This window comes from Cyclopterus lumpus, chromosome 21, assembly GCF_009769545.1.
Source record: "Cyclopterus lumpus isolate fCycLum1 chromosome 21, fCycLum1.pri, whole genome shotgun sequence".
NCBI classification, from domain to species: Eukaryota; Metazoa; Chordata; class Actinopteri; order Perciformes; family Cyclopteridae; genus Cyclopterus; species Cyclopterus lumpus.
The window spans coordinates 21,573,505-21,595,133 of record NC_046986.1 but is presented as its reverse complement, the minus strand read 5'-3'; the positions used below and the strand labels follow the sequence as shown (position 1 = coordinate 21,595,133).

Here is a 21,629-nt window from a genome sequence, read left to right as displayed (position 1 = left end):
GATCATTTAAAATGAGCATTTTCCTCAACATACCCTTTCCCATTAACTGGTAGTTTCATTCAGCGCTTTCGCCTTCTTACAAACTCTGGATCATAATTCGTGTCTCACTTTCTTTCTGGAGTGTTGTTCAAAATGTCTCGAACTACACTCCAATAAGTTTTGTCACAGACTTCGTTAATTAAAATGTGTCTTCTCTGAGGGTAATGAGTTATCTTCATGCTTGTCAAACAGGTCTCAGTTAATATGCAGTATTTACATATTCTCAATCAAAACAAGGTCACCTGTCAAGCTCAAATAAAAAAAGCATGTTACAATTATCGTCATTTCTTACAGTGGAACTTTACGGTGCCAAGCAATTAAACTCACGAGATTAACATCAAATTTCCACTCTGAACCCACAACCGCGTTGCTCCGTCACAAGTTAATACTTAATAATCTGGGCAAGATGTACGTTTAGCTTACGTTCATGTAATCTTTTCACCCAGGACAGGAACACAGCTGCAGTATATTCAAAAATCTACGTATTATATTGGAGTTATCCAATCCAGACTCAGACAGCCTGCTGTAGGGCTGACAGTTTTGGTAGATCAACGGGTCAGATGATTGACAGGGAACTAATCTACAACTGCAGTTAACGTCCACGTCCGTCCAAAACGTCATCACTTTCCGAATTTGCATCTGATATATTTTGGCAAAAACGTGTTGTTTTACCAGCTCCATATCATCCTGCTTCTGGCCTTAAAGAGGGAGAGGGAGGGGGAGGGAGGGGGAGAGAGGGAGAGAGAGAGAGAGAGAGACTGATGGTGAAGAGGGGAAGTTTAAAGGGTGGGCGGATTGATTTCCTGATTGCAAAAAGTATTTTATGGGTCTGTTTCCCCATTTCATATGCACTCGGCCCAAAACTATTCATCTTCTGTGTAAAGTGAAGAACTTACAGGAAAGTATACAAACAGCAAATATTACTCAGCCTGGATTTGGAATGTGAGAAGTTAATTAACACTAAATGTGTGTGTGCGTGTGTGTGCGTGTGTGTGCGTGTGTGTGCGCGCGCGTGTGTGTGTGCAGGTTCCTGTCACTGTGGCAAATGTATCTGCTCTCCCCAGGACTGGTGGGTGTCTGGAGAGTACTGCGAGTGTGACGACCGAGACTGTGACAAACATGACGGCCTCATCTGCACAGGTAGAGTGGGACACCTACACACACTCTAGAGGTCTTTATATATGAATATATAACTATTAGTCAGACCAGAGACCGGATAATAAGATCTGATTCACGGACTCACCCAAAGTTGAATACAACAATTAATAATAGGGCGTAAGAACGAATGTGAACCCATTAAGAGCTAATTGAAATTTCTATTTTCAGCTCCCGTTGCTTCCCCTCATCTCTTTCTTCCTACGTTTCAAAACTGAAATATTGTACCTTTTACCCCACCGCATTTATTAGACGTTGTGTAGATAGAACTGTAATGCTTTTCACATAAAACATGCCATCACTTCCGAGAATATGATGAATTATTACAGATGATTGAACTCCCCTGCAGCATATGAAGCAACTACAATTAGCCCCACAAAGACATTACAATGCATCATTACACGATGATGCATTCATGATAATGATCCAATCATATAATAACACTGACAGGGGCCATTCTGCATCATGAGCACCTTTTAATTCAGATAGTTCAAGTGCATTCTTCCAGTACCAGAAGCGAGCAGCTCCAAAAGTTGCCAAGTCTAGCGAGTCGGGCCACACAGGAGGTCTGACTCAACTCCAAAAGATGGGTCACGGTTCCTCAGAACTGAGTGGACCTATGAACAATCCCACTAACGTGGCTGTGAGTTTGAGAAGAGAGATATTATTTATATATCTTCTGTCTCTTTATAGCAGCTTATCCACAGGAGCCGTCTTCACCCCGCTGATAATGAAGAATCTCAGTGTTTATAATTATTGCTGCCCCCGGGCCTTTCAGAATCTGGACAGCTGTTCAGAAGTGTTTCCAATCATTACTCCGTGACTCCAAATGTCAGCCTTAATGTCATTCACCAGTGGTTCCAAATGGAGAGTTGCCTTTAAAAAATGTGGAAAACTGGGAGGAAACAAAGAAAATGTTCCTGATTACCATTTAACTGTCTGGAGTATATATGCATTAGTGAACATTAGCATAATGCATGAGCGCTATTAGAAGGTAATGGGGGTTTTACATGAAAAGGCAAGTCTTGAATATGCAGGTAAACGCAGAGTCATGGACCCTTCAGAGCTGCACAGTCCATGGGAGATGTGGATTGTGTAGCGTATCCGGAATGCTTGCTGCTTAATGTCTATTATGATCATCTCAGCAACTTTTTAATGTGAGTCTGTGTGCAACACATCGACATCATGTTCATCAGGGGCATATTCTTCAATCTGATTTTTTTCATTGGAGCCATTACAATAATCTGAAAAGGTTTTAGTATCGGCAACGCAGGAACACAAGTGTCTGTTGGTGAACGCCCATTTATAATGAGCATCGGAGAGCGTGAGCCTGGAACACAGAGTGGGAACACGGGTGGTTCAACTGAGCTATTGATATTAGTCATTTTCCCAACAAGTACCATAAGCCTGATTTATCTCGTTTTTCTGTGTCATAAAGCTCCATCGTTGTTAAAAAAGTATTTTTAAAAACACACGAGCCCTACCGCTGTAATGGGTGACATATTCCTTAATTACCATGAACACACACACACATACACACACACACACACACATACAGTGCAGTTTATTTTTAGTCCCACATACCACTGTTCTGGTGCTGTTAACATTTTTGCCTTAGTGTAGGAAAAAAGGAAATAGGACACAGGCAAGTATAAAAAGCATTAGGCATTGATATACTAGAACTATGGCTGCTAAATAAAATGAGGTAGAGTTAAAAGTACAATATTCCTTCTTTAAGTTAAGTGAAATACTCAAATAAAGAACAAAAACCTTACAATTGTACTTAGTACTAATTGTATTGAATTAGATTCCCAAACTGGATTTAAATGAGTGCACCAAATGTCTATTATTCCCCAGATGAAAATAGTCCCCAACAAACGCACCATTTCCTCTTGTTCGTGCGTGGGCTTGTGGTGCAGTCAGGAAGTTGAAAGGTTTTAAGAGACAGACTCAAGGCGTTGTTGGTTTTGGTCCTATCATGGGATTTACTGACAATAAGAAGAATAAATAAAGGCCAGCCTTAACCTTTAAGGACAGGGAGGTCGGTCTAATCTGCTCCCTGGATTCAGAGCTGACTTTTATTGTTATTACTCTCACCTACTTACCCATCTCTGCTGCCTTCGGTTTTCTTCACCTCCATCACCCGCTTTTTGCCTCCTCGTACTCGGCCGTCCTCTCCCACATATTCTCTCCCATATTTTGCTCTGGTTATCTCTTTTCATTTGTGTGACGGGAGGCCAGCAGGTGTCCTCCTTCTAATCTCAGCATCCTCCCTCAGTCTGACAGATTAGGGAGTTTATGGAGAGACGGGGGCTACGAGGTTATAATACATTCAGAGTAGGTCTTTATATACCTAAATAAATAAAAAAACACCCTCATAAATGACAGTGTAGGCTGGTTGTCAGTGATTCCGAAAACAGCCAATGTGATGGTCTTGCTCTTATTGGTTAGACAATTGAAGCTCCAGTCGCTTGGTTTGAAGTCAGATGTAGTACAGTCTTCGTTCCACCCTCAGACTTCTTATTTCTTTATTATTCGATATTTGTTCCTTTGCTACTGAACATAAAACGTATTTTTATAAACGTACATTTATAATGTCCATCAGGGGGCGACTCCTCTGGTTGTATAGAAGTCTATGAGAAAATGACTCTACTTCTCTCTCGATTTATTGCCTCAGTAAACATTGTAAACATGAGTTTATGGTCTCAATCTCTAAGTCTTCTTCAATATAGCGTGATGTTCATTTAGTAAATTATAGTCCATTTAGAGTGAAACTGACTTTTCCGTGTCACTATCACAGTTTACTAAAGTATAAATGTGGTGAATGTCTGGCTTCTTTTCCCCTCTTGATTAAACCAGCGTTTTCTCACCTCTGCACACACACACACACACACACAAACACACACCCCCGGCAGAGAGCTGCACAGGGAAGCGGGTTGTGTGAAAAGAGGAACCTTGTTAAAGGTCAGGCATGATGGCGCAGCTCTTAATTCACAGCTTCTCTTCTCACATTGCCCTCACAGGGAACGGGTTGTGCAATTGCGGCAACTGTGAGTGCTGGGACGGCTGGACTGGGAACGCCTGCGAAATCTGGGTGGGAGCGGAGTACTGAAGGGGGGGAGAGGAGGCCTGGCTGCCCGGAGCGACCAGAAGCGCCGCTGATCGTCACCACCAGGCTGGTAGAAAAAGAAAGTCAAAAATGCCGCAGCCAGGAAAACACCACGGGAGGAAAGAAGACGAAACTAAACCCGGATGTAGTTCTGCATATCATTAACAGCATTCATTCTTTTATTGTACTGGTTACAAGTGATCCTTATTGTAGGTGTGAAAGAAACATATTACCATGTAAACATTTGTTTCAAAAGCAGCTTTATGTATATTTCTTCTTTTCTTTTTCTCGTTATGTAGGCACACTTTCATATTCCAGATGGCTACACATTATAGGATGCAGGTACATGACGAATCCAAATGTTGGCGAGGGAAAGAATTGTAGTGACGTTTGTTTTATTTTTTTGAGTGTGGGGGGGTAGATCTGTTGGGAACTGGTTGCTCCACAATTGGACGGAAAAGTTCACTCAAAGTTGAGGCGGAGGGTACTGTTTGAGCTTTTTATTTTTAACAAAACATTGAATGTGCCGCATGACACCACATTTTGCATGGAAAACAATGCGAAGACCTTAATCATACATGGTTACAAATCTGTTATAACATGACATAACTCCAATGGGCATACTTGCAATGGTATATATATATATATATATATATATATATATATATATATATATATTATTTTTGTTGTTGAAAATAAATCATTTTAACAGTGCCTATCCTTCTCCACCGGGAAACCAAACAAGCTGCCGGTGAAAGCCACACAGTACCAAGGATTTACGTGGTGGACATTTCTCAACACACACGAGTGACGAGGTTCAGGTTCTACGTGGAGGAAACAAAGAGAGGGCATACATGGATCCGCTGTGGCATGCTGGATGTCCATGTCACGTCAAAAAGGTGGCATCAGGGCACGGGAGCCGCATTGACACAAGTGCTCAGTCACCACTTGAAATGAGGGCCGATGAGAAGTCACAAAGGAAATTTAATGTAAATTCTACTTTGGCCTTTTTTTTCCTTTTTTTCTTTTTTTCTTTTTCTTCTTTTTTTTTTTTTCATGCTTAAACTAGCCAAACCCCTCCGTTTTTTCTTTGTCCCATCGAAATTGACAGGTGCAATAATATACTGCACGCTATATTGCATTAAGTATGTTACTGACGTTACAGTACACCTTGTTGTATAAATATTCTATTCAATATGTTGTATGTGCGTATACAACAAACACAAACTGTATAGTGTAGACAAACTCGTTGCATATATGTATGTAGAATTAGCGGTACATACCAACAGTTCTCGATAGACATAGCCTACTACATGCAGTTCATCGATGCCGTCCTCTCTCCATGCAACAGATGGGACAATGTACGAAACAAGAGGTTGGAAACGAAGACGCTAAGTTTGCTAGAATATTCTCGTGACATATCTGAAAAGAGATCGGGGGGAGGGGGGGGGGGCAAAGCAAACATGATCGGTATCAGGAGACGACATCACGCACGACCCGTATACGAGAAAACAATGATCCAAAAAAAACAACTAATAAATTGGAGATAAAATGGTGGCTACAGAGATACAAAACGGAGATGCACATTTACACACCGGGCATTTACAAAAATAAAGTCAGCCTCGGAGGAGCCAGTCATCTGGACCGCGGGGCTGCAGCAGCAGCCAGCCCAGCATGTAGAGATTGTAAGAGTGGAGGATGATTGACTGTAATGAGGACAGGACATCAGCCCCAAATACAACTACAGTGGTTTCCAGCTCCTGTGTGTGTGTGTGTGTGTGTGTGTGTGTGTGTTTGTGTGCATCGAATGCCATGTAACAGCTTTGTACAGATAAGTAGTCCAACTAATGTGCTTCGATGTGCTGTAATAACAAACGATCACGAGTAGACCCAATGAAATCATATCCACCAATTCAACTTCTCAATATAAAATTGCAGTTTTAGCCGCTAGCCAACAATCTAGTCCATAATCTAAATCTTATCTAACAAAACTATTAGGGGGAGGATTATAAATTGATCGATTCAGACGGAGCTTTGATAAACCGCTAACAGTCGTGATGAAAGATGCGGAAAAAAACGCCAGAGAGTGCAGTGGGTTTTCACCCCCGGGTCCGCTGGGAGCCCCCGCAGCACGCCGCTCCCCGACGCCAGCGCTCCCATCGGCTGACACGCCGATCGAAGAGCGGTACCCATACCTTGCTCCTCGTGGGAAAATGCATCGCACGTGATTAATTCAAGGTATATACTCACGTCTCTAAAACTGACATCAGGCAAAGACCTCCCCGAGCGGAGCGGATCCTGTGGCACGGAAACAAAACGCGGTCACAGTGAAAGCTTTGGACGGGTTCAGTCGGGATTTGTATTACTTTAGCAAAAAGATCGCTTTCGTGTTCCTGGGATGAAGGGAAAAAAAGACTTTGGTCATATTCAGAGTCGAGCACATGTGAGTGTGGCTCGTCGGTGGATTATGCTACGTGTCCTCTACACGGATGTATCGGGTGGGTTAGGCACCTTTCGGGGGGGGGGGGGGGGGGGGGGGGGGGGGGGGGGGGGGGGGGGGGGGGGGGGGGGGGGGGGGGGGGGGGGGGGGGGGGGGGCCCAGTGATGGGGACTGGGAACCTGTTTTTGCATGCCGGGGGAATCGAGGTCCAAACAGGCACGTGATAGGCCAAGATGATCGGTACTGGACTCTGCATGCTGAGCTAGGAGAGAAATCCTCTAGTAGTAATAATAATAATAATAATAATAATAATAATAACAATATCTAGTCATTTTCAAAAGTTATGATTCATAATATTCATTTCCCCTAAGTTGTATACAGTGAAAATGTTACAATACAAGCCATCTCTCGTATAACTGCTGCAAGAAGAGAGAACACAACATTAACCTTTGCCCATGCTCTAGGTTTTGCCGAACCAAATAGGGATGCAGCCAGTATAAATGTCGCCTACTAGTTTTCAGCCATGTTGTTTTTCTGGCTTTTTCGAGTAGACGCTGCCATAAGATGGCTGCCAGTGCTGCAGTCGTCGACCATCTAGGTCAAAGCCACGAGACTCGTAGTCCAAAGAAGTCAGTGAGTGAGGGACAGAGGCCCACAAGGCCTAGAGATATTCCTAGAGCCCACGCTCTGAAATGAGATTAAAGAAAAATAGACTTCAGGTTTTTCTCTATTTACCAGAGAAGGCGGAACTGAAACCGCCGGTGCAACTTAGGAGAGTGATATGTATACACCATTCCTTACAGCGCTCTACCGCCCACACACACACACACACACACACACACACGTTTGTTGAGAAACTCGCGTGTGTGTTTGTATGTGTGTAGGGAGCTCCTCGCATTGATTGCAGTGGCGATAATTAGCACTTCATCAACTATGATTGCAGGAGCTCTCTGCTAGCCTCCAGTGTGTTTCTATCAGCTGTAAAAAAAAAAAAATTAAAAAAACAACACACACACACACAAAAAAACAAGCAACATCTCGGATTTTGATGCATCTGTCTGTAAGTGTGTGTGTGTGTGTGCGTGTGTGTGTGTGTGTGTGTGTGTGTGTGTTGTGGCCAAGACGGAATTAAATTAATTAATTAAATTAATTAATTAAATTAATTTTTGTGTATATTCTGCCACATCTGTTTGATCTTAGAAAACCACACAAGTCCCCCTGCAAAATGTGTTTATCTTTTCTTTTCTAGGTTACTTGACAAAGAGGGGGGAAAAAGAGTGTGGCTCGAGATAGAAAGAGAGGGAGAAAGGGGGGGAGGGGTGTGTGTGTGTGTGTGTGTGTGAGTGTGTGTGTGTGTGGGGGGGGCGTACTCAAAAAATAGAGGACGACAGTCCAAATATTTGCTCTATCTATACAGTCTCTATCCCAGAACATAGCTGGTGAACTGTGGTGTAGAAAATAGATCTGAGGGTACACAGACTCTGCTGCAGCAAAGGGGGCCGAGAGGGAGAGAGGTGGGGGGGGGGGGGGGGGGGGGGGGGGGAGGAGGTGGGGGGCCGGGGTGAGGTTTCTTGAATGAACCGCCGAGTGCCACGAGCGTTCACACGGGGTCCTCACTGTTTTTAAGGGGAATATAAAAGGCATTCCATGATCAGAGGTCCTCTTTTTTTTTTTTTATTTCCCCTCCCGTGTGCCGGAGAAACTCAGCTGCCTCGCTGTCCACGCGTCCATGTCGAGCACCGGCTGGAGGAGAAGGGAGGGGGCGAGGCTGGAGAAAGAGGAGCAAGAGAAGAACAAGGGAAAGGGTGCTTTTCGCCTGGGTCGGGTCCACAGAAGAAAAGAGGGTCTGGAGTCTAGTCTTTCGTCACGTGTCTAGTCCCTCCCCCACCCCACCCTTCCTGCCTCTGCGTGCACACACAGGCGCTTGGCACGGGTCGGGTGCGGGGGCTATGTGGCAGGCTTGTCGGGCTTGCTCACGGGTTTACCTCCGTTCATCACCGCTGGCTCACTTGTGCTTTTACTGGGGGGCGCCGCCGCCTTGGGCGCCGTCTCTCCAACGTCGTGCAACGATGGCTCTCTGTACATGGCGACTGGACGGGCCGATGCGGAGAGAAAAGCAGAGAGACAAAAGACTGTTAGCGAGAAGCTCCTCGATGCACTTTTTTTGAGTTGAACTGTTGAAAAAAACAGTTCTTTTCCCCTCACAATATTTGTTGTTGGGTACTTTTTCAAAGGTTCTTACACAGGCATAAATTCCTTAAAAACCTTCAAAGAAGACATCCTGCAATTTATAGACGGGGGGGATAATTTTCTTTACCCATGGGCGTCCTGACCTGCTTCTGTCTCCATCAGGGCTGATTCTTAATCCAAGCAAATGCTTTTCAACAAAACAGCGAAAAGGGCCTCATTATCCTCCACTTTACAGCCGCTAGACTACAGCTTGATTCCACGCTTTGAACGGCCGGGAAGCAATCAGGCCGGTCGACTAACGAGATGGTGATGGTGGCATCTGCCGGACTCTCGGTACTTCATCCTGCACTGTGTATCAGCGATACGCCTAATTACACGAATATGTCAATGAATCACATAGAGGTACCGACACTATAGGAGCGGGCCTTGTAGTGTGGGGCATCTGTCTTGGGATGGAACATTTGTTACCGTTGTTCACCCAATTACATCAGGATGTATCTGTGTCTCCACCTACACGTTATGTTTCCTGACACCACTGTTCACAGTAACGAGGTCTCCTGCAATGTTGACGGCTGATAAAACTCCTTCAGGCACCAACAAGTGAAGAGAAAATACGGAGGAAATGTTGCCCATTCAGCCTCTAAATTAAGTTGTTAAGGTACACTTTTATCCTGCTTTACTGATGCTATATTTCTATTTATAGTATTATGAAAATAGTATTATGAAAATAATTATTCCTAAATGGCAAAAAAAAACAAAATCCATCTGACCCATCTGATCGTTGGTGCACCTCGCCCTTTAAAGGATGAAGCTGGTGACATTCAATATTTGTATTGGAATTCTTTTCATATATCTAATGTGATCAAATTCTGTGAAAAGATTAAAAGGCTGAGTAATTTCCTGATATAGCTGGGCTCTTTTTTTGTCTTTTTTAGGAAATTATGCTCAAACAGGAGGAAATAGTGCATCTGTCTGGGACTATATTTTCAATATTAATTAATACAGATTTGGCACTTTACTGTGCAGTAGGGTGGTGGATGTGGGATTGACAAAGTACAGTGCCCGTATTAATCGGAATGAAGGTCAGTCTTTTCATGAAAATTGTTTATATATATAAATAATGATAATAGAAGAGAGAAATATATAAATACTTAAAATAAAACCAAAAAGGAGCTCTAGGGGTTAGCTATGCCTACCAGATTATAAATGTATTGTTCCCTAAACCTCTGTGCGCATATAAAACATGGTCATGCGAACCACTCTGCTCCGGGCGTCTGACAGTACGTACCTTCTAATGGCTTGGGCAGGAAGTGAGCAGCTGGTTTGGTTTTTTTCACCCGGTTGCCCTTCATGGCTTGGCCGTCTTTATTGAGCCCTAGGAACCAAGCTCTCCCCGACTCCTGTTGTCTGTACAACATGGACGAGTAGATCACATAGTAGTTCTCAAACACCGACTCTTTGAACTTGCACTCTGCTGTAAAGAGTTCCTGCAGGGACAAGACACAAGCACCGGGTTTTATTGTTAGGACCACCCCCCAAAAAAAGAAACAATGCATAGAAGATTTCATTTGAAAAGGAACACATTCCAGTGGACTCCGATTAATAATTCACAGTTCACGTTATGTAACAATGAAAGAGATGTCAGATTCATAATTCATCATTCATATTCAAATTGCTATGGGGGGGGGGTCACCTTTATTTCATGCTCACAATGTAAGTAGTAATATGGCAGAAACTGCCTCGCCTAGGTGAAATGGACTTCCAGGGATTAGCGCCGCGGAGTCCATCTCGCTATAATCGTGTCTGGAGCCCGATGACCTGCTCGGATGAAATGCGGCGCTCATTCCCACCTTGGCCCTCAACCTTGACATCAGAAGTGAGAGCCCTCGTTTAGTCAATTAGCTCGTGTTCCCGGCAGAGATTGTTGGGCGCTGACCCCTCGCACATGAAACACCAGCAACACTTCCTGTTCCTCAAACATTGTTTTTTAATTGGTGAAACCCAAATGGGATCCTCCCACTCAAACACTATGTCCTCCATCAGCAATATGGCAATGATGAATGGACGGCGCTGTCGCCCGTTCATCTCCAAACCACAAGGGGAATAAAGAGCGCTGTCCCGCCCGGCTAAAAATAAAGGCACTCATCGGGCCGGTATTCATCAACGCTCACCCGTCACAATGGAGAGTTTCACCGCATCTGTTGTGAGCCGGCTCGCCGAGCTACTGAAAAGTAAATGTAAAACAAATAAATCCTCTGATGCGCCCCGTGCTGCCGGGCTTCTCAGTGTCAGAGTCTGCAGGCTTCTCCAGGGAATAAGGAATACTTTCATTTTGCTTTGTGACAAAAAAAAGCAGAATTTAGATCATGCAGGATGATTTTCCCTTCACCTCCCAAACTAAATGACTTACTATTATTAAAACCTTTTTGATTCAGCTGTGCTTGAATAATAAGGGTCAATCTGAAAGGGGATTATGCTCTGTGTGTAGATGTCTTCGTATCTATAACGCCCTTCTGTTTATTCTGGCATCACGTTGGCTTACGCATGTTGACGGCCCGAGGTCATACATCATACGTCATCATCATGACGGGTAAGTTTCAGCGTACTTTGACTTCATGGCTGCTTTATAAATGATGTCACGTATGAGCTAAATGCTCAGTTTCGAAGACGAGGCGACAGCGCGCCATGATTATGCCCTAATTATGCCCTAATTATGCCCTAATTATCCCTTTGGAGCACCACTCCTGTCGGGAGCTTATCCTCTGAGAAGCAGAGCTGAGCGGGGAAGGAGCGGCGAGACACTTGGGATGAACAGTGAGGATCCCGAGGAGCATCCGGCTGTATTTGTAAGTGTCCTCTCCACCCTTGATTGAGCACTCGTGGGCATCCCCGGGCAAACCGCGCGATGCATAAACAACGGCATCGACTGACCGAGATGCCGCTCGCGTCCGCAATAACCGCGAGAGGGACTGAGAGGCAGCGAGAGGTCAGAGTGGCGATGAATGTGAGACATGTTGCGGGAATACCCCCATTGTCTCGCCATTACGCAAGATAATTCACTTAACCTGGCTATTCCGGTGGCAAATGAAGGGATTAGGGTGAAAACTATTAATGCTGCTTCCGTAGCAGCTGGGCAGACGTGCAGCAGACTGAGAAATACAAAACTCGGCCGCACATGATGAAACTCTGAGCGCGAGGCCGTCTGGCATGTTAAATGTCATATAAATAATCACTCCCTCTGGCCGACCGACAGGCTCAACCCCATCGTTATTCTTTTAAATCGCGCACATTAAGATTTATTGAGCGTAAGCGGCGGGTAGTTTATTAAATGGCTGCTTATTGTGTCCAAGTTGTCAGGGAAAAAAAGGGCTCTTGTTCGGACAGGTGACGGAATAAGATACTAAAGACATACATATGCACGCATAGAAGTGTAGAACTAGGACAAACGTCTTAATTGCTTCATTCTTTAACGGCCTTTGTTCCCCCCGGAAGGAACGTTCAAACATGCTCTCCGCAAGCCAAAGCGAGACTCTGTTGCCGCGCCGATTAAAAGCCAAACTGTGAGTTTGTTCCCTTCACCGTTCCCTGATTCACCTCAATGAGGTCATTAATTATGTTTTCAGTTTTTTTTTTCTCCGTCCAGGTATACGGCACCCGGCGCTGATTACTCGTCGGGCACTCGCGAAACAACCCCCCCGAGTCACAGCGATCACACGGGCGTAATTGTGGCTAATCACAACGCCTTCACTCAGACGCACACGCAGTTTGTTTACGGAAGGCGAAGCGAGCTCGACCTGTCAGTCACGTTAATCAGTTTGATTTGAAGATGGGAGCAGCCCACTTCAGAAATGGTTGATTGCACTTGAAGTAGAGACGCGCCGATACGGATGTACAGTATTGATGGAATACTGAGTCATACAGCCGGATCAGGTATCGCGACAACGGGCCGATCTGGTATCAGATGCCATTACATTAATAAATAACAATACAGTGCATGTATGTATTTTTTTGCTACATTTAGTTTAGTTTAAAGCTAGGAGAGCAACGTTTAAGTCGAGCCTGAAAGCTTAGATCAATCAAACACTGGGGTGTCCGATCGGTGCTCGGTACGGACCGACACTCAAAGTTTAGACATCGGTATCGGGATGGAAAACGTTGCATCCCTAATTTCTCAGTGTGTTAAATTTAAATGACAAGCCAAATTCTTTTCACGGCGCTCTTCCTTTATCTCATCGCACGATTCTCTCCTTTGGAAGATCTTCCCCATTTGTGATCAAAGACACTTTATTAATATGTCAGAAATGTTTAGGCGTGCGACCGGCCGACGTCGCTTCGCCATAGTATCCTGATTAGGTAGCTGTCTCGATGTCGACGCAGCTTCCCCCACGACATACAAATGAGACAGGAAGTTGTTTGCCCTTTAATTCCACCCCGAAATGTGGGAAATACGGGCGGCACCGAAGGAGAAAAAAAGAGAGTCTCGGACGCTCTTTCCCACCGAGCGGCAAATCAAATCTTTTTTTTTTTGTTGCCCCCCACCCCCCTCCACTCCTCTCCCTCCCAGCCCCGGCGCTCCACATCAGCGGCTCCCTGCACTGCGAGAGACGGCCATCATTGACCTTGGCCATCATTGACCTTGGCCACAGACGGCGCGAGGGGCCAAAAAACCGCTCGTCCCCGACATAATCAGCCCCCCACCCACCCACCCCGACAGCGACGGTAACAAAGGGTGAGATGAACAATCGCGTGAAGGCAGAGGAGAGTGGTTGAGGGGAAGGTGTGTGTGTGTGTGTGTGTGTGTGCGTGCGTGTGTGTGTGTGTGGGGGGGGGGGTGGATCCTTGGAGAATTTCGAAAAGGAAGAAGAGAGGCAGAGACAGATGGAGAGAGTGGGAGTTTGAAATAAAAAGGAGTGAACAGGCTTTAAGACAAGAGAGCAAAGAGAGTCACTCTGAAACAAACATCCTTTAGAGACCAATACAAAAAAAATGATCACATAACGGGTGTCGTGACCGCCTAATAGTAGGTGACAGGAGGCGCGCGTGAGGGGGGGGGGGGAGGACATTAGTATGCAGAGTGACTGTTCACTACACCCCGACTGTGGAGACCAAGAAATTGTTTATTAATGCTGCCAGTATAAAACCTATTAATCCATGAAAAAAGGTCAAACTCCATAAAGCCGAGCTGCATTCACAAAGCTGAGCCGCTCTCATGTGTATTGGAGTCACGTCGGCGGCGCGCCGGCAGACCTGTGTGATTATCAAACCCAGAGGAGGACAAGCAGACAGCGGCCAGATGAGGAGCGGCCCCGGGGTAAACAGCTGGATGAGTTGTGTACACAGACGGTGTCTTGTGTTGTTGTTCTGGGGTTGTTTTTTTTTCACCCTAAATGAATACAATATATGACATGACCGGGGGTTTTATGTGCTGATTATAAGAAGAAAAAAAGGAAGATATCAAACATTTCTCCAACCTATTGTTTATTGAAATAGTATGGCGTTAACACTCGCAACCAGCTGCTTTCCTAACAAACTGGAAAATGAAAAAGGCAGCTTGCTCGAAGGGGTACGTTTTTATGAACATTCCAGTATGACGGCAATAAAAAGGAGAGAAGTCATAAACAGTGTTATGGAGGAGCCAAAATGTGAAAGGAACAATCCATGACTTTGCTCTTTGTCTTCACTGGCACTCGGATCTGCTTCTCTTTGCAACGCTGACTCACGTGTTGTACCGGATGAGCCGAAGCAAATTATTAGCTACAAGGCAAATAATACCAGGCTTCACGAATGACTTGGTGAAAAATTATGATTATGGATAGTTTTCAACCAAAACGTCAACATTTAATTGTTGCCGTTAGTGGTGACGGGACAGACAGCAGCACCACATCATCAATGATTATAATAGTGATGATTAGTGTATATTAACATGCAATTGACAATTGCATAATTTTGCAACGGTTTGTATGATGTGTTACAAAAAGCTCACTCCTCATTTTTTCCTACGAATAACATACATGGGATAGCTATGATTTCTACCGCATTTCTTTCTCTGGATGAGTCCCGTCTGTGTGTTTTCGTGACGTTTGGAACTGTGTTTTGCACCATGTGTGTTTTGCATCACGTGTGTTTTGCATCACGTGTGTTTTGCATCACGTGTGTTTTGCATCACGTGTGTTTTGCATCACGTGTGTTTTGCATCATGTGTGTTTTGCATCACGTGTTTGTATCACGTGTGTTTTGCATTACGATTGTTTTGCATCACGTGTATTTTGCATCATGTTATCTGGATACAGATGTGGCGAACCGTCTTCCGTCTGCACTCTGTCTACTTTACTGCAGCCGTGAAGCAGGAAGCCAGCGTTCTGCACCCCAAAGCCCTGCTGCAAATGTACCGAGGTATAAATGACTTCATCTGAATGTATTCCTATCAGACTATTTGCAAATGGTCACCGTAACATGCTGTTGTTGCGATACTTCCATTTCATCCGAGAGAGGAACACAATGTTTTACACTTTTAAGGTATTTGTCCACCAGAAGCACTTAAGGGTTCAATAAAGATTCCCTGAAGACAGTGCATCTCACATCACACACACACACACACACAATGCTTGGAAATGTTAAATGTAGGTGTTCCTTTTCTCAGTGGAAGACAAAACTGGGGCATGCTCTGAGAAAGTGAAGCCAATGCGTAAGTGCCTTAGACCTGCATACTCTCTACTGACCACCAGGGGGCGACTCCTGCGGTTGTATAGAAGTCTATATAAATTACTTTACTTCTCTCTTGAGTTATTCCCTCAGTAAACATTGTAAACATGAGTTTATGGTCTCAATCTCTAGCTTCAAGTCTTCTTCCATACAGCGTGATGTTCATTTAGTAGTATGGTCCATTTAGAGTCAAATAGACCATAAATCAGAGTATGCTTTAGGGCGGGGCTTACTGTGATTGACATGTCGTTACCACAGCGTTGTCTGGTCTTGGAGTTGTCCGTATCTTTGTCTTCCAACTGTAACTCTTTCAAAGTGTGTTTTCAGTTCATGAGAGTTAATTGTTACTCTTTCTTACATGAAAGTTAACAGGCGACGTAATGCTGCTGCCAACAAAGGTTCTCTGACTAAGCACCCATTCAACTGTCGCCTCAGTGACAACGGTTTCTGGCGACCATCAAGTGAAATATGTTTCAAAAAGGTTGGCTTGTTCATTATTTTGGCTGCTGAAATCCTTACATTTTTGTATTACTTTATTACTTGCCAGGTGGGTTTTGATTGGTTTTGAAGGCGCAATGAAAAACAGTAAACAAGCACCAGCACACAGCGGGGACGATGCTCAAATTATGGGTTCATTGGGGTCAGTTCGGATAAACCCACACCGAGAAAGCAAACATCTTAAGTGTTTAGAATAAAACATTGAAGAACATTGTAAAGCCTGCAGGAGAAAAGAGAAATGCGTTGCTCGTACAAAGAAACATGACATTGAGGGAGATTCTGTTGGTGAGCAAAACACACAAACCGAGCACAGCCACCCACGCCTCGATCAATGGGGTTGCACGTACATCTCAGTGTGTGTGTGTGTGTGTGTGTGTGTGTGTGTCTCCATCCACTGCTGGTTATCCGTAAATTGGTGCCAGATTGGTGTCAAGGCGGGCAGCATTTCTTTCTAGGTTGGCTCTTCATTTCTTGTCAGGAAAAACCAGCAGTCTGCCCTGTGCAACGAGCTGACAGGCATACAGCAAGCATGTCTCACACACGCACGCACACACACACACACACACACACACACACACACACACACACACACACACACACACACACACACACACACAAATCTATTGTGAAGTGAAAACCCCTGCAAGTCCAAGTACACACAAAAAGAAATAAGGCAGAGTTAGACACGGAAAGAGAAAATGCGAAAGGTGTTTCCAGGTATGGAGCTGTTTCTCTCTCTGCTCTGTTTGTGTTGTGTACACCCTCAGGAACCGTGTGCCAGTTATTTTAAAAGAGGAAATGCATGTTCTTTCCTTGTAGATTCACTCTCTCTCTCTCTCTCTCTCTCTCTCTCTCTCTCTCTCTCTCTCTCTCTCTCTCTCTCTCCATTTATGTGAATAGATTGCAGCGTGTGAGAAAAGAGCGATGGTTGATTTAGTATTCTTTTATTTTTTGTGTTGTTCTCCCTCCGCCTGCTGGTTTCTGTGGTTGGTCGAGCTTCTGGGATTACTTTTATTTGTCTGACTGTTGTTGGTAATGGAGGAATCCAGGCCTGGCAACGTATTACAGCCGAGAGAGGTTCAAGTAACCGACCGAGGGTTGTAAAAACGTTCACCAAGACGTTTTTGAGACTAAAAGGTGAAGGCTGACGGTATTCTATACATTTTTAATTGCCATTAAGATCCATAAAAAGACCAAAAGCAACAATGAATGTATTCAGCTGAGTATTGTCTGCGTATCCAAACACAATAGGTGACATCTTCCCGTCATCATGAACGTGGGTAGTCAAACCTGCAAACAACAGCCCGGTGCCGTTAATGCCCAGCTGTATAAAAGGTGCAAGCTGTCAAATCTGGCCAGAATATTATTTAAAAACATTAAATTCATTAAATTCAAACAGTTTTGACTTTATGCTAAATACGTATGTGTATTGTGCTGTTAAGGCATATCTACTGCCACCAGCAAGGTCCGGCCCGTCCTGTCTTGTATCACTTGTATCGCCAGTTAGCAGTCAGTGTGAACGGGAGCCCCAGAGTTCTGATCCCGGTTCTCCGGTCAGACCCGGGGCTCCTCCAGCCCCTTAATGACTCGTGATGCTGGAGTTTGTGCTGACTGGATTAAAGTAGCTGTAGCCGCTAACAGGGCATCAGCTTATTATCATCTGTTTATCTGGATATCAATTATTTAAAAAAAATGGGTAGAAACATTTTTTAATTATAACTAATTTGTAATTGTGAAGCTAAAACAAATGCTGCCATGATCCTCTGATGCAAACCTCCAAAGACCATTCCCCCGGAGCATCACAATATTATATCTTCCCCTCGTAAATAGGAGTCTTACTGTTGGCCAAACCAACATGGGTTTATAGTCAGATTAAGTGCTCCAAATTTCTACATAAATCAAGCCCGACAGATTACAGCTGTCCGTGTTTCTGAGAGGCATGTCAGAGGTCGTGATGGATGGTCAGATTATGAAATAGGCACTAGGGTTAGTTATAGCGGCGGTGGTGCAGGGCATAATCTGGATGCGAGACCATTACATAAGCAGACATATCTATAACTGCTGGCATAATTAATGGTTAGCCAGGTCCTATCACGTCATATCTACATCCACATGTGTGTGATGGAGGGTGGTACATGAAGCCAGATGTTGTGGTGGACCTGAAGACCCGAACAGCTGAATGTAAAAAGAAAAAAAGGCTATACTAAAGCTGTGATTTCTTCAAAGTGCCTGGTTTAATATATAATAGGATTGAGGGATTTGGTTACAGAGAGTCCTGCTTTCCCTTTGGTATTTTTGAAAATGTGACTGGAGAGGGGCCATTTCACAGCGTCCGTCCCTCCTGAAACCCAGTTGACAGGCAGCCAGAGCACTCAGCCTGAGTGTCTGTGCATGAGACAGCGGAGGATTCCCCGACAGTCCTTCTCTCTCTCGGAGGATAAAATGTTGCATGGCTACAGCTTCAAGGCTGATCGAGTCAACCAGCCAGCCAGAAAGGAACCACGGAACCAACAAGCTGCTATATCTGATTTGGGGAAAACAGTACTGGACGTAGTCAGTACTCGACTACCTGCAGCTGACTACAATCTAACTCTATTGCTTCAAGCTCGTATGCATTAGTCCATCCCATATCATCTGTCGTATATAATGAAACGGAATGAATGGATGGGGTAGAATACTAATCAGTGCCTTTCTGCAACATCATCTCAGGCCCGCAGCTGTAAAACGTGCTCTGTACCACACGGAGAAACTCCTGAAGGTTGACTGTTTTGAAAGCAGCAGTGTCAGCGTTTCTTCACAGATGATATTTTCATACAATTTAATTTGTGGAGACTGACTGCTAAATGTCAACTTTACTGTTACTTCCTTTTAAGAAATCTCTGGCTGGTTGGAAACACTCTGGCAAACATTTTAACAAGGGCTAATACTTTTCTCCATACGTATCCAGTTGTATCTATCTATAAGTTAGCCCCATGCATTGGCATGGGGCTAACTTATAGATAGATAAAAGTGATTTAAAAATATAGATTTTTAACAAACAAAGATAGTATTCTTGCTTATTGGTATCCCAGCAGCCCCCTGGCTCCTCTCACCCCGGGCAGGCTATTTTCATACACTGTTCGTTGCTATAACAAAATGGAATGCACTGTAATTTGTACATATCCCCAAAAATCTAATCATAAAGACAATCAGCGTAATCGTGAACCAGGAAGCATAAAGAACGACAAACTCCGGGGTGGATGTTGGGGTCCAAAAACCCGGGACTTTCACCCAGGAGACCACTGTATGTGTCCCGTGTGGAATCAGAAGTCAACCTTTGTGTGTTTGTCCTGTTACTTCCGTACCTAAGTTGCCCCAATTCCATAGTTATTTTAAGGCAAACCGCAACATTAGTAGTAGTTTCCTGTGAAGCTGGAGGTATATTTTTGAAAGGTTTGTATAACAAATGTTGCTTGACTTTACCAAGTGAAGGCACGGAAAGTGATTAATAACTTTGTGTAAGATATCATACATCGTATGAGGATACGTCGCCTTGGGCAACAATCCAGGAGCTTGGAGCCACAGCATGTACCAGTATTTCATGGTCCTTGGAAAGTGAAATGGGCAAACGTGTAGAAGAATTCACTGGACACGCGTTACTGAATACAACAGGAGAGGCATGTGTTTGCATCCCGAGAGCCATACGAGCCTCCTTTTCCTGCATGTGCATGTTTTCTAATGCAGAAAGCTTTTCTAGAAGAGGAGTGCGCGTGGGCCCATCACACAACGACGGCTCCTGACCCGCCGGCCTCGGCTGCCAAGCTGTGGTGTACGTAGCGTAACCACAAGATCACACGCTACAAACATGCACATGTACGGCTCAGAGCTATTCTTACTACGGTGCACTTCATGTTGCACTACTGATCCACGGTACACATCATATACAACCAGGATATAATTCTTCTACTCTTTGTTGAAGTTATTGTTTATGAGTATAGACGATGTATCGCGTGCACCAAAACACCTGTTCCTCCACTTGCAGTTTTTTAGTCCTCCGTCAGTTGCTGTTGTGTCGGATTAACTCAGAGCTAAGATAATGAATGTTCATGATTTACTGCGTGTCGGTAAGAGCTCTCACTGTATTGATTTGTACAACTCCAGGGGTGAAGCTTGATAAAACGGCTGTGGCTATTGCAGTTGCAGGCAGGCCATTGAAGACTTCTTTGTCGCAGCAAAAGATCTGCCCTCTTTCACACACACACACACACACACACACACACACACACACACACACACACACACACACACACTCTTTGATCCAGCTAGAGAGAACAGCTTGAATAGACAGAAAAGACCTTCTACAGTTTGAAGTATGCTATAACAGCCATAATCCTTCAGAATGTCTCTTTATGAATCTTCCTCGAAGCCAAATAGTGTCAAGGAATAAGCAATGCAAGACAATTATTTCACACAGGCTCTTTAGACTGGTCCACTGAAAATTTGACGGTGACCCTAAGTTACTTGACACCATGTCTGACAGAATACAGGAGCCATCACAGAAGTATTTCTATTGAAAAATACATTCCAGTAGGTTTTTATGTTCTCATGCATCCAAAGTTGTGGCGTTTTATGTCTGCAAAATAAGTTGTTCACTGCATCTTACAGATCCACCTGGAGCGAAGACGGCCCAGAATATATATTATATATTTTGAGTAACATACATTCACCAGAACCCCTCAATAAGTTCATCAAAAGGATGGCACAAGAGGAAAAGTTAAGGGATCCTAAAAAGGGATTTTAAACTCAACTTTTATGACAATCCAGCAAAAGTTGAGAGATTAGACACAACATTTGAATCATCGTGGTGGTGCTTCCTCTTGGAACCATGAATGTCTGTAGAGGATTTGGTTCAAATACAGCCATTAGATGTAAGAGTGTTCGTCAGTCATTGGTCAGGTCATGAGGGTTCACCCTCTGGGCACCGTGGTTATCTGTACCAAACATCATGGCGATCTTGAGATGTTTAAGACTGGACCAAAGCTGCGAGTATAGCTATAAACACATCGCGGTTGTGGTTGCAGGAGTTTGGTAATTTTATGATCGGATATTCACACGTCTATCAGTGATGACACAGAATGTTAACATAGAAAGACGATATGAAAATACATTTCTGAGGTTTGAGACCACAACAATGGATTGGAAACCTCCCATAAGAATGAGAGAGCAACCAAGTCGGCAAGTTCTGGGAAAAACAATGCACATTATATATTACAGATATTGAAGCCTCACACATTCACTTATGGTGTGGGGTAACCAGCCTGTTCTCATTTCCAGGCCGTCCAGTTTGACGTTTTGGCCGTCGCCAGCTTGGATTTTTGGACTTCGCCATCTTCACATATAGTGAGGAGAAGTGACCATATTTAGACTGTCGAGGGGGGAAGTAGAGACGGCGTAAACAGCTCCGGTAGAGGTAGAAGATTGTGATCGCACCATATGCAGAGTATGTGTGGGGGTTCA

At 44.2% G+C, this 21,629-nt stretch overlaps 2 protein-coding genes across 3 annotated transcripts in view; one reads left to right on the top strand and one right to left on the bottom strand.

Annotated features, from left to right (window-relative positions):
- itgbl1 (integrin, beta-like 1) overlaps positions 1-4,546 on the top strand; it is a 41,640-nt gene extending 37,094 nt beyond the window's left edge. Inside the window, exons 10-11 of the mRNA XM_034561961.1 lie at positions 1,066-1,179; positions 4,218-4,546. Of these exons, the coding sequence (XP_034417852.1) occupies positions 1,066-1,179; positions 4,218-4,306 (203 nt within the window). The 3' untranslated portion in view covers positions 4,307-4,546. The remainder of the gene's footprint in view (positions 1-1,065; positions 1,180-4,217) is intronic.
- Positions 4,547-8,690: 4,144 nt separating this feature from the next.
- fgf14 (fibroblast growth factor 14) overlaps positions 8,691-21,629 on the bottom strand; it is a 93,716-nt gene continuing 80,777 nt past the window's right edge. For both annotated transcript variants that reach the window (XM_034561591.1, XM_034561592.1), the window contains exons 4-5: positions 10,222-10,420; positions 8,691-8,833 (exon numbers count right to left, since the gene is read on the bottom strand). In XM_034561591.1, coding sequence (XP_034417482.1) covers positions 8,691-8,833; positions 10,222-10,420 — 342 coding nt within the window. The remainder of the gene's footprint in view (positions 8,834-10,221; positions 10,421-21,629) is intronic.